At 38.7% G+C, this 11,750-nt stretch overlaps 3 protein-coding genes across 3 annotated transcripts; 2 read left to right on the forward strand and 1 right to left on the reverse strand.

Moving 5' to 3' along the window:
- The first annotated feature begins 1,057 nt into the window (after positions 1-1,057).
- On the forward strand, positions 1,058-2,418 carry LOC111651093 (heat shock protein beta-7-like). The gene is made up of 3 exons (XM_023401045.2): positions 1,058-1,152; positions 1,271-1,404; positions 1,937-2,418. The coding sequence occupies exons 1-3, from the start codon at positions 1,074-1,076 to the stop codon at positions 2,069-2,071; spliced, it is 348 nt and encodes a 115-aa protein (XP_023256813.1). The 5' UTR covers positions 1,058-1,073; the 3' UTR covers positions 2,072-2,418.
- Positions 2,419-3,027: 609 nt separating this feature from the next.
- On the forward strand, positions 3,028-6,861 carry cplane2 (ciliogenesis and planar polarity effector 2). Its single transcript, XM_023401047.2, has 5 exons — positions 3,028-3,368; positions 4,898-5,050; positions 5,355-5,479; positions 5,640-5,779; positions 6,032-6,861. The coding sequence occupies exons 1-5, from the start codon at positions 3,257-3,259 to the stop codon at positions 6,252-6,254; spliced, it is 753 nt and encodes a 250-aa protein (XP_023256815.1). The 5' UTR covers positions 3,028-3,256; the 3' UTR covers positions 6,255-6,861.
- On the reverse strand, positions 6,746-11,728 carry LOC111651094 (rho guanine nucleotide exchange factor 19). The gene is made up of 12 exons (XM_023401046.2): positions 11,385-11,728; positions 11,141-11,299; positions 11,001-11,065; positions 10,613-10,899; positions 9,288-9,448; positions 9,050-9,202; positions 8,828-8,957; positions 8,655-8,729; positions 7,914-8,006; positions 7,639-7,787; positions 7,228-7,392; positions 6,746-7,126 (listed from the first exon to the last, which is right to left on the reverse strand). The coding sequence occupies exons 1-12, from the start codon at positions 11,621-11,623 to the stop codon at positions 7,081-7,083; spliced, it is 1,722 nt and encodes a 573-aa protein (XP_023256814.1). The 5' UTR covers positions 11,624-11,728; the 3' UTR covers positions 6,746-7,080.
- Between the last annotated feature and the right edge of the window lie 22 nt (positions 11,729-11,750).

An 11,750-nucleotide genomic window follows, 5' to 3' on the forward strand; every position in this document is an offset into this window, starting at 1 on the left:
AATGCTAACACACTAAACTAAGATATATAGATATACATATAACTATGACTATAATCATGTTTAAACTGAACAAAAATGACAACCAGTACAAATCATAAATAGGTCTTATAAACACGTACTGCCTAAATGTTCTGAAAAGATGTGGGCAGTATTTCTTACATTTCTCTTGCTATCTTACAAATAAACTCTTACATCATCCTCACACAAATACACCATGTAATACTGCTACACATACCTCTTAACACTTTTATGATCACAACTGTACTGTACTTGACAAATATCTTTATTCTGACACCACCCTCTGGCCAACTACTGCATACATTTACCACGACTGCTGAAAGTCTAAAACAAATGTTACACCTCAACTTTTATCTCACAGCTTTCGTTATGCTCAGCAGTACAGCCTCACGGAGCTTGTTTTGGTGACGCCTGTCGTCCAGATGGAGTTGATTAACCTCAGTGACTTTGCCAAAGTGGAGCAGAATGTCACACGTACACACAACTCTGCTCCATCATACCACTGCCACTCAGACATATTAAATCCCCGCCTGTGTAAAGTTTTCACCAGACATTCATGGATACAGTGTCATTTTAGAGACACCTCCACCTTAAAAAGCCTTAAAAAAAAAAAAGCCCAACTTATTATCTAAAAGTTACTTCGTTGTGTCATATTGTTGCATTTCTTGGCTCAAAGTTGAGAATGAGAGCTCATTCAATATCACACTTGATAATTATAGCTTATTCCTTCACACCCTTTCTCACACACAAACACCAAGACCCATAGGCTCTCTGTCAGGGGTGCGGCAAGACATTTTGGACCCCTTAACAACAGTTCAACAACAGTTCTGACACACTGAATATCTACGATCTGTGTCATTTTCCAGTCCATCTGAATCATTCATGGAACCAGCTACACCCGCACCCCGTGGCACCCGCAAGCTCCAAGTAGCCTATAAAAGACTCATATACAGTGACCCTTTTATCAGAGACAAGGGAGAATTCACTAGATTAGAATTACCTCTCTTAGATTGTAGATACAGTCGACAAAGAGACAATTCATTTCCTCAGCCTGTATGGAGAAAGGTCGAGCTATTTACTCTGAAGATTCAGGATCAAAACCTCAGCAGAGCACCAAAGAACACAAATTTACAGGTCAGCTAAGCAAAGATTGGCACAGATGTGTGATTTGAGAAAGATCTAATCAGTAAGGACTCAAATCTTGGCTTGAATGTACAGTATGTATTTTACAAGCTATAAATGACTGTTGCAGGACATTCATATCCTACGGGGAAGATCCAGGCGATTGGAGACATATTCCAGTTCACAGTCGATGTGAGTGAATTTTCTCTGGAGGATGTTATCATCACATCCTCAAACAACCTGATAGAGGTCCATGCTGAGAAGGTGAGCCATGAAGTCGCTCCTGGTGTGAAAAATGTCAGATGTAATTTTTACAATAACTGCAAAACAGCACAGATAATGCTTTTGGAGGAGTGAGTTATTAGACAGCTGAGTGACGCATTCATGCAGAATTTAAAAAGTAGTATTGGGAGTATGGGATGGCAGATTATTGTTCACAACCTGAAATGTCACAGTGGATGAAAAGCAGCATTTAAAAGAATAATATGACTGTAAAAGAGTGGGTTAATGGATTAGTGGCTGGATTACAGAACTTCTCAATGTCTGAAATACTTTTAGTTAAATTATAAAAATTTGAATCTAGGCTGAAATTCTACTTAAACTGTAATTTAGAAAAAGTGTAGACTTTAACTGTAGCACAAAGGGTTTAGGGAGTTTAGAAGTTTTACAAATGTTATGTCCTACCTGTGATTTATGACTTCTGTCATTGTTTGAATACCACCCCTGGTCTATAAAGTGTAAAATAACACTATCCCTTCCTTCTTAGTTCTTATAACATTTGTTTTTTGCCGTGCAGCTTGGAGAAGATGGCACAGTCACAAATACATTTTCCCACCGATGTGAACTACCATCAGATGTGGACCCCATGTCTGTGACCATGACCATGGAGAGCAGTGGGGTCTTGACTGTCAGATCTCACAGGGTATTTTAGAACTACTTCTGTCTCTGCATTCAACATATAACAAATTATCAAGCTGTCTTTTAATTCTCAGCACTAAACTACTCAGAGACCCTCCTGTGAAATGGCAGACTTTAGCGTCATCTAGCGGCCGTTAAAAGAATCACACAATGTACCATTCAGTGACTGTCGGAAATATGAGAAACCTCATCCAGTGCACTTCAACCCACCAACACCGCAAATACTATTTTAAAAAGTGTTACCTTGGTGTAATATTTAAGAAACAACAATGGATGGCAAAGAAACCTGTCCCAATTGACGAAATAAAGCCACATCTTGTATTACTAGATTAAATTATTAGCACGTGTGCTGCTAGCCTCAATTGGGTCACAGAGGTAACTATTTGTTTCTCTGATAATGAGATAATAATAATTATTATTATTATATAAAGGTAGTTAAAAGGGGACGTTTGAAAACCCCAGCCAGTCGTTCAAAAACACTGATCCGCTGCATGATAAAAAAAGAAAAAAGATTTTTAATCTATTACCCAGGTTGTGACCCTATTTCCACATCAAAACAAAGATGGCAGCCAGTCACAATTTAGAGAGCGGGTTAAAGATATTTTTTAATCCAGATGATTAGATTAGACGTCTTTTATTTTGGAAATAAGTTCAGAACAACAATAAGTTTTTTTAAACAACCCTTTGGGCTTTTCCTATATCGCAGGTTAATTATATTGTATAGAAACAAAAAAATTACTTCTGGGACCTATATGCCAATACACTGGGCGCAGAAAAATGTAGGGCTAATCTGCAAAACTCTCTGTCTTAAGTGTACTAATAGCTGTAATTCTATTAAATGTCCTATTTTTGTCCAAAAACAACAGTTGAGTGCCAGATAAAGACGCAATTGGCAACTTTTTGAGGCACCTGAAGGCAGCATAACGAACGAACGGAAGTGACGGCAGCGGTTGTCAAGGGACGTTTTAGTTTACGGAAGTGTTTATCAGGTGGCTACAACTGAAACTTAAAATGCTAATTGACGTCCACGGCTGTTGTCATTAAAGCGCTTTATAGCCAGTAAGACTGGCTGAAATGTTTTGACACTAACATTACTTTCAAATACTGTCTACTGCCGCTACAAGGAACCGAGTGTCTGTCTTTTCTCGGACCAAACTGACCTCCCTGTGATGCTACCTCAGTTAGCCACATAACCAACATGGCAGAAGTTCCTCCTCCCGGATCAGTCGTAGTAGCTGACTGGCATCGATGTAAAGACAGCAAAGAATATTTCAGCAAGATCCTACACAAGAAAAGACGCAAGAACTTTGGTATGAAAAATAATTTTGGGTGAATTACAGTGTTATCCCCGTATTTAAATGCAATACAGTGAAGAAAGTACATTTACTCAAGTTCTGTACTTGAATACACATTTTGTTTACTTTGCCTGAGTATTTTGTTTTCATGCTACTTTAAATTTCTTCTTCACTGCAGCTCCAACAAGTTTTAGTTACTTAGATTTTACATACAAAACATATGTAGAGCTTATAAAATATGAAGCTTTGTTAAAGAATGAACTATTTAACAGAATACACACAGAGCTGAAATCATGAGTTGATTAATTGTGATTAAATGTGAGGACTTGCTGCTTTCTTTTCATTATTTTAATAAATATAAATACAACACTATTGGTTGACAAAATAAGACATATGAGGGTGTTACCTTGGGCTTGGGGTAAATGTGATGTGCATTTGTTATTATTTTCTAGTTCAACAGATTAATCCATAAAGAAAATGATGACCAGTTGCAGCCTTATATGAAATACTTAGAAGTCAGCTCCACCTCAACCAGATGCAACATTAAAATGCTGTTTACACATACAGAGTAATAATAATCTAAACTATAAACTATATAGTAAAATAGTATAGCAGTCACAGCAGGCATTTTCTACATTGAATATTTTTACTCTCAATACTTTAAGTACGCATGGTATTCATATTTGTAAGTAAAGGATCTGAATTTTTCCTCCACCCCTGATGAATAGTGTAACCAGGGCTTGATTATGCAACAGTATTTCAGTGAATTTGCTCCAAAGTAACTTTTTTGTGACTAAGAAAACCTTTATTCAGAGTTAACAGAAACATTTATCGTTTCTATCATCATCTGAGCTACGAGTCCCTTATTAGAAATCAGTCACAAAATGTGGCCGGAAGATAAATATGCATTTTCTAGTTGAAATCACACTATCCCTACCAGAGAAGGTGTCCATAAAGTGAACCTCTCCCAGGTTACTGTTTGTGGTGTACAGATACATGCAGAGTACATGAAGTTGCTTTTGTTATTATGACTTTTAGATGTAGGGAAAGAGAGTTAGTATTTGTAAACACTAAGTCGTCTTACGAGGCTATAGAAATAATGTTCTGCAACTTATGTTTGAGTTTGAGGTTATGTAAGGAGGAAAAGGTAAAGAAAATGACCTGTTAGGTTGCAACTTTAGTTGACTGTTTAAACATGAAATCATAAAAAATATCACATTTCAAACACTGTCAGCACAGAACCAGAACTGAAAAAAATTAAAAAGGTATGACATAATTCAGTTCACAAGAATTTACCATAAAAGGCTAAGTAACCAGAGACTATTTTGAAGCCAAAAGTAAAGCTTAATAGCCAATTACTTTGTGTAATTGTGAAACTTTTGACTGACTTTAATTGTCTCTGCTGTTGGTTCAGTAATTTCCTTGGTGGCAATAATCTATATTTAGAGACTAAAAGAGAGCTTAATCACAGACAGTATGAGAATACATTTACATAGCTACTGACTACCGAAATACTGGTGGTCCTTTTAAAACCTGTTTTACAGGACTGTTGGAATCTCCAGTGATGCCCCCACATGTGGCTGTGGACACAGTTCATTATAAGATCTTCATCTCTGGCAAGAGTGGAGTTGGGAAAACTGCTCTTGCTGCGCGTCTCGCCGGCTTGAATGTTCCTAATGTGCACTACGAAACAACAGGTAAGTCCCTGCTCTATACTGATGAAGCACAACATGCTGATAGCATCTGTTTGCCCATGTTAGTTAAAGACTACAACCTGCAGCGAGGGAGCCAACTCATCAAAATGTATTTCTGACTTTCCAACAAAATTTAAAATATCCACCAAAGGAATGATTATTGGTCTGTTACAAACACAGATGGTTTCCTGAGTGGGAACAGAATCAGTGTCACTCAGCTGAACGTTAAATAATACAACTAAAAACACTTTTTAAAGAGTTTTTAAATGATGTCCCACTAATATTTGTTTATCTTCTGTTTTTGAAGGTATTGAGACAAGAGTGGTGTATTGGCCGGTAAAGCTGAGAGAGAGTGGCAGAGTGCTTTTCTTTCGTCTACAGCTGTGGGACTGTGGAGAGAACGCCCTGCGTAGATTTGACCATCTGCTGCCAGTATGTATGAAATATAGTTTTAGTTTTTATAACTCCTGTACCGAGTTGTGAACTAATGAGAAACAGAACAGGCACTGTGTTCACTTTGTATTATTATACTGTGGATAAAAATACTAGCAATCTAACAGATTTTGTCAAATCACTGTCCCGTGTCTCCCAGTCCTGCAAGGAGCAGGTGGATGCTGTCCTTTTCCTGTTCTCCTTCACTGACAGGACATCATTTGACGATCTGGCAAATCAAATTGCCAAGTGGACCGGGCCACCTGTGGGCCGAGTTGTGAAACTGGTGGTTGGCACCAAGTATCCCTTTTGTGTTCTTTTTTTAAAAACTTGTATGTTGACTTTATGAAACAGTTCCAATCAAAACTTAAATCTCAATAAAGTAACTTTTGTCACCAGCTAATTTAATATGCATGTATGACTTAATTCTGACACTATTATATAAATTCTGATACTGAGTATGCAGCTAAAAACATGCTAATCATCCCAATTTTTTTTTTTTTTGGCTGTATCACTATGCAGACAGGCAATAGTCCTTAACGCTTTGTTCAGATTTGATCTCTTCATGCACTGTGATGTGGCAGAGAGAGACGTGAGGGACTTCCAGGAGACATGGAGTTTACCGCTGCTGCGAATGGGAGGGGAGGTCAGTGATGGGCTGGGTGACGTAGCCCCACTCCTCAACTGCCTGGCAGAGCAGCTGTGGCATCAGGACTGTGTTACAGCTGGATCAGCCAGGCACCATTCACAGCAGGAGAAAGAGACTGTAATTTAACACTAAGCATGATTTTAAGGAGATCGGAGGTGAACTGGACTCTACGTAGTGTCAACCCCGACTGTCTTCCTTTGAGGGACTGCACTTAGCAGCTGGTCTGGGAGAGCCTCAGATCCCTCAGGATGAGACGAGGAAGCTGCTGTAGAGATGAATGGACTGATCTGAAAGGTCTTAAAATTGGCCCATCCTATTGTCAACATCATGATATAAGACCAGATGTTGTCTGGGATTGTGGTTATACATTAATGTGATGAAGTTGGAATGCTATTACTGCCCGGTCTTAAAGATTGTGAGATATTCAGCAGTCGTTAGCATAGTTTAGTTGGGAGAAATGAACACAAAGTGCCTCTTGTTTTATCATGTTTTGTTTTGTCCACCAGTACTCAAAAAAAGTTGTTCATTTAGGAGTTAGAATATTGTCAAAATAATTCTTATTAGCATCTTTATATATAGACAGGTATAGACATTTCTGTTGCATCAGGCTGATATGATAAAGGTCAGAAAATCTTTTTATTTTTCATTAATTAGGAAATAAAAAGGTCAGTATTTGATACAAGTGAAAAAAAAAAAAAAAAAAATATCCCCAGTAATAAAAAGTATCCCCTCACTTGCTGTGTGTCTAATTGTGATGATTTCTGTGCATGTTTGAGTGCTTTGTGTGTAGAACTGTAGAGTACCTTTATCAAGAACATTAGTGCAGGTTAGTTAAGATAAATATTAGAGTGAAGAACATTAAAGTTTTGTTAGTTATCAAAGTGCATACATTAATGGACAAGTTAAAAACAACCCAAGTTGGATGTAGAAAATTAAAATCATCATGTTCCCCTCAGGGTTTACTCAACAGCACCTTCTTCCAAGCCTCTTTATCTGACCTGCAGTAAAAAATAAAATAAACAGCAGGCATCACAGATGCAGGACTGGCTGCTAATGGAGATTTATGAGTCATTAAGAACAGAGGACATGCTTCTCTTACCTTGTGTAAGTAACAAGTATCATGGCGGTCGGATGTCCTGTTTGACTTTGAGAGAGATGCAGCAGGAAGGAGTCTGGGGGTAAACCCAAGACTTCAGTCTTCAGATGCTCGATGCGCACGTGTGTGGGGAATTTAGCATGATCCACAACTATAAACCGTTGATCCCTGAACATGATGGAGAGTGAAAACAGTTTAATGACCAACAGTTTAGGGTATTCCCAAATAAGACTGAAATTAACAGAATTTTGATTCAAGTCCTATCAATATAAAATTAAAACATTTTGTCTTGCAGCTGGTCAGACCGCAGAAGTAAGCAATTTACTTTTTGATTTTTTGTTAGAAAATGCAGCTTTGCTTTTAATGTGTTAAAAATGAAAAGTAATATTAGTAATTCCCCCATTTATCAAGTACTTTTTCAAAGAGATGATCAGAAGGTCATTGAAGAGATGGAGGTAGACGTCGATGAATGACGTTCTGGAGTTGTAAGTCCCTGCCACAGTCAGCTGTCTCATGGGACCCTGGTGCACCAGAAAACGCCCACTTACGACCAGAGGAACTGACTGGATAGAGAAGGAGGCAGTCTGTTAGAGGTTACTGCCATCTGCAGGTTACATTACAGAATCAAGTCTGTTTTCGTGTCTATTAGAAATCTTACAGTGGGAGGGGAAAAAAAGGCAATTTGTCACCTTCACTTCACCAAAATCCAGCAGCATTTCCAGGCAGACCAGCTCCTCAATTTGTTTCAGTTTTCGGACACCCTTGTCGCACTCGGCCACCATCTGTGAGGGCAAAGAAGTGGTGGAAGAAGTCCTGTGATCTTTTAGCAACACCACAGTGTAGAAACACTGTTACAAGTACAGAAGTATTAGCATCAAAATATACCTAAAGTACCAGTAAAAGTACTCATCATGCAGAATGGAACACTTCAGAATAATGTACGTTATTGGATTATAATTATTAATACATTAATGTGTACATCGTGTTACAACTGCTGAAAGGTGGGCTTAGTTTGAATTCATATACTGCTGGTTTGCTTGTGTAATCTCTCCTGTAGATAAATTAAATCTGATGTTATCTTAACATCTAATAATGCATAATTTATTTGATTAGATTTCAAAGTATTAATCTGAACCTGCAAAGTAAATAGCAACTGATATTTTCAAAAGACATTAAAAAGAAATGCCTCTGAACTTTAAAGAAATAGCATAAAACTGAAATACTCAAATACCATAGTGATACCACATTTAATTTTAGAGTTAGCGTTCCATTAAGAGGCAAGTCATGTTTATTCACAGCTTTTTTTTTTTTTTTTTTTTAAGCTAAAATTTGCATTACCACATCATTCTTAGTCATCTCATTCCTCTGTTCACATCCGTCTGAGCATGAATGTACAGATCTGAACACTTGAAAGTAAAAAACAGTATTACCTCATGAATGGCTTCTATTGTTTTTTCAAGATTTGAAACTGAGTCAGAGTCTGGTTCAGTCAGTTTCAGGATGTTCTGAAATGAAAGAAAAAACCCACACAAAAACAACTTCTGACTTTGGGAAACATTGTGGACCAAGTTGAATTTCTTTTGAACTCTAATCAGATGGCTACCTCAAGCAGAAGTTTAATGCGAGTAATTCTCTGGAAGGGAAGGACAAGGAATGACTTGAGGCTTTGTCTTTGACACACTGGGTCACTCTCAAGCTTCTTGAGCAAAGACAGAAAGTCTCTGTTCTGCTGCCTTGAAAAAGAAGATGTGACTGAATATGGCTTATGAAGAATTTGGTGATGTGGAGTACCATCAGTGGTGTTGAGCACAGAACAGGGACTTACAGCAGCTGGTTGATAAGGGCTTCCTGGTACATCATGTTAGTCACATATGGCACATAGAGAGTGTGAAACTCTGGGCAGTGCTGGAGCACAACGTCTCCAACCTGAGACATTAACACACTCTCTCCCAGTCGCATTTCCAGATCCATGAGAAACCTAGAAGAGGCAGGACACCAGCTCAGCATCAACATCATCACAGCCAGTTCAAAAACAGAAGCAGTAGTGTATGTGGAGCTCTCACTTTTCACTGGCTGCCATGACTCGAGGAAGGTTGGAAAACAAAATGTGATGCTCCATTTGGGAAAGGGTCCGTTTCAGAGCCTTTGATGCATGGAAATGATTGACAGCAACTCCAAGGCTCCTCAAGTAAGACGCTTCAGATCCGATTAACTCAAACATCGACTTGAAGTGAACAAAATGAGTGAGCAAGAAAATTATTTTTCCAGGATGTTCTCACTGTGACACCAAACGCAAGACAAGGCATGTGATCTTTTGTCCCACGAAAAACCAAAACTAACACTGAACTTGTCCGAATAAGCACCGTCTGTGTATAATCAAAGCCTGATAGTTCATTCCTCTTCACAACCTCCATTTTCCAAAACTATTAATAATGTGCAATGAGTATTAATCTACAGCTGTTAAATAGTCCCAAACTAATGCACTATTAACTCCTGTTTGAGTAACAATTCCTAAAAATTAGTGACCAGTTACTGAGTATTTTATAAAAATGAAAAATGTATTTGTGACCCGTTTTCACAAGATAGGACTGAACAGCTGGGGAGCCGAGTATCAAAAACAGAGCAGGGATGTCGGAACATATTAACAAGAGGACTGTTGGTTTTGGTCATTTCACGGGACTTGTTGACAATGAAGAAAAAAAACTATATAAATGCCAGACATATTTCATTCACAAGTATAGTCCATAAACTATACCTGTACTGTGCTGATATCAATGCTAACATTTTAACCTAACAGGCTAAAAGTGACTTGCTAAATTCTGATCCTACAAAAATGAAACCAAAGATGCTTATGTAAGCTAAGAAGCTAAAAAATAAATGCTAGAGGTAAACGTTAGATGCTAACATAGTTGTTGCAAGAATATCCACCAGCTAATGTTTGCAGTAGAACAAGAGGTTACATGATATATTTTATATCATATTTAATATCCTGCTGTAACACACATCAGCATGATGAGGCTAACAAAAGGTTCAGCAAGGTGAGCAGGTAGGACAATGGGAAGCTGAGACTGACTCTTGAGTCTGAGAGAATAAACCTTCTGATTTTAGGTTCTTTTCTCAGGTGCCACCCTCAGGCCAAACTTTACAGGATTAATCACACTATGGTAAATGGTAAAGCCGTCGCTCCATTTTTCAGCCCTACAGCTGCTTTTCTGCTGTGTAGTGTGCATGAGTGTCACAGGGGCAATAAATATCGTTGCTACACTTCTGTCTTGTTCATTTAAAAAAAAAAAAAAAAAAAGTATAATTTCATATTATCAATATCACTCAAAATTAGTTAAGACTCATGTCTAAAATGACAAGCAGATAAATATAGAGTTTTTCACACCTCCTGAAGGCGAATCTCTCTGGTGGTCAAGCTGTTGAGGAGGCCAGATGCCTTCACCTCATCTAGATCTTGCCAAAGGGTAAACGGAGTCGCCTTAATAGGGTGAGGTGGAGGTGAGGATGGAGACGCTTCAGGAGGGTTTACTTGAGGGAAACTGCATTCAGTGATAAGACGGGGCTGCACACCCTGAAGATACTGGGGTGTTATCAGTTGAGACACAAAACTCTTGTCGAGTCTGTGCAGATCATCCCTCACCGCCTGCAGAAAGTAGTCCTGATACAGTGGGACTGCAGAGCAAAGGGAGAAAGACAGGGTACTTGAAATTGATATAAATTATACATACTTTCCAATGACTGACAAGAGGCCTCAAGTAGAAAGGTAAACTTACAAATGTGGATGTACTTTGACTGGAATGATACACTCGGCACCTCCTCCTCAGCTGGATCTACTACCCTGGGTTGAATAAGCAAAGCCAAATTTAGTTAACTGTACAGATTATAAAGACTACAGATTTACAGCCTCTCTTACCCTTCTGAACTTTTGTCCTCTTCATCGAACAAGGAAGTTGAGTTGGCTTCTCCAAGTCTAGGAACTGAGGAAAACTTTGGCACTGAGTGCATTTTCCCCAGATCCCATGTGCTCTTTAAGGCCACCGCCCTGATGGCAGAAGATATGTCTATGGGAGAACTAGAACAGGACAAACATATTTTACTGCCATAGTCCTACATAAAATAAAACATTGACTTTTGTAGATGCACTATGTGGTCCTTACCTGCCAACCTCAAGCTGGTTCAGGGAGTCTCTGCTCTCCTCAAGGCCTCCGCTATCCTGTGCATTGTTGTTCTCCAGAGTGTGAAACCCTGAAGAAAGCTGCTCTCTTGTCTTCATGGCTGGTATTTGTGATGTCAAATTATTTACTAGATGACTGTTTCCAAAGTAGGAGTGTTGATTAGTGATGACGCAACTGTTCAAAGAGTAGCTGTTCTCTTCTCTGCAATCAAACTGGGCCATAACGCTTCAGCCTGAGACCGTTCTCTCACACAAGTCTGTCACCGAAACTTCGTTTGAAAACTCTGCCCCAAAGTGCAACTGTGACTGTGTATATCCACGGCAGCATCCTTCACCTGCCTCGCAATCA

This window comes from Seriola lalandi, unplaced genomic scaffold (genome assembly GCF_002814215.2).
Source record: "Seriola lalandi dorsalis isolate HSWRI2012SDOR001 ecotype SW California unplaced genomic scaffold, Sedor1 jcf7180002053395, whole genome shotgun sequence".
NCBI lineage: Eukaryota > Metazoa > Chordata > Actinopteri > Carangiformes > Carangidae > Seriola > Seriola lalandi.

Excerpts from the sequence above, each read along its gene's own strand:
- LOC111651093 (XM_023401045.2), top strand. The coding sequence starts at position 1,074 with ATGGAGAAAGGTCGAGCTATTTACTCTGAAGATTCAGGATCAAAACCT. Across the intron at positions 1,153-1,270 it reads CAAAGAACACAAATTTACAG|GACATTCATATCCTACGGGG; the intron begins GTCAGCTAAGCA and ends TGACTGTTGCAG. Across the intron at positions 1,405-1,936 it reads TAGAGGTCCATGCTGAGAAG|CTTGGAGAAGATGGCACAGT; the intron begins GTGAGCCATGAA and ends TTTGCCGTGCAG.
- cplane2 (XM_023401047.2), top strand. The coding sequence starts at position 3,257 with ATGGCAGAAGTTCCTCCTCCCGGATCAGTCGTAGTAGCTGACTGGCAT. Across the intron at positions 5,051-5,354 it reads TGTGCACTACGAAACAACAG|GTATTGAGACAAGAGTGGTG; the intron begins GTAAGTCCCTGC and ends CTGTTTTTGAAG. Across the intron at positions 5,480-5,639 it reads GATTTGACCATCTGCTGCCA|TCCTGCAAGGAGCAGGTGGA; the intron begins GTATGTATGAAA and ends CGTGTCTCCCAG.
- LOC111651094 (XM_023401046.2), bottom strand. The coding sequence starts at position 11,623 with ATGGCCCAGTTTGATTGCAGAGAAGAGAACAGCTACTCTTTGAACAGT. Across the intron at positions 9,203-9,287 it reads GTCATGGCAGCCAGTGAAAA|GTTTCTCATGGATCTGGAAA; the intron begins GTGAGAGCTCCA and ends TGCCTCTTCTAG. Across the intron at positions 7,393-7,638 it reads CTGATCATCTCTTTGAAAAA|GGATCAACGGTTTATAGTTG; the intron begins GTACTTGATAAA and ends CATCATGTTCAG.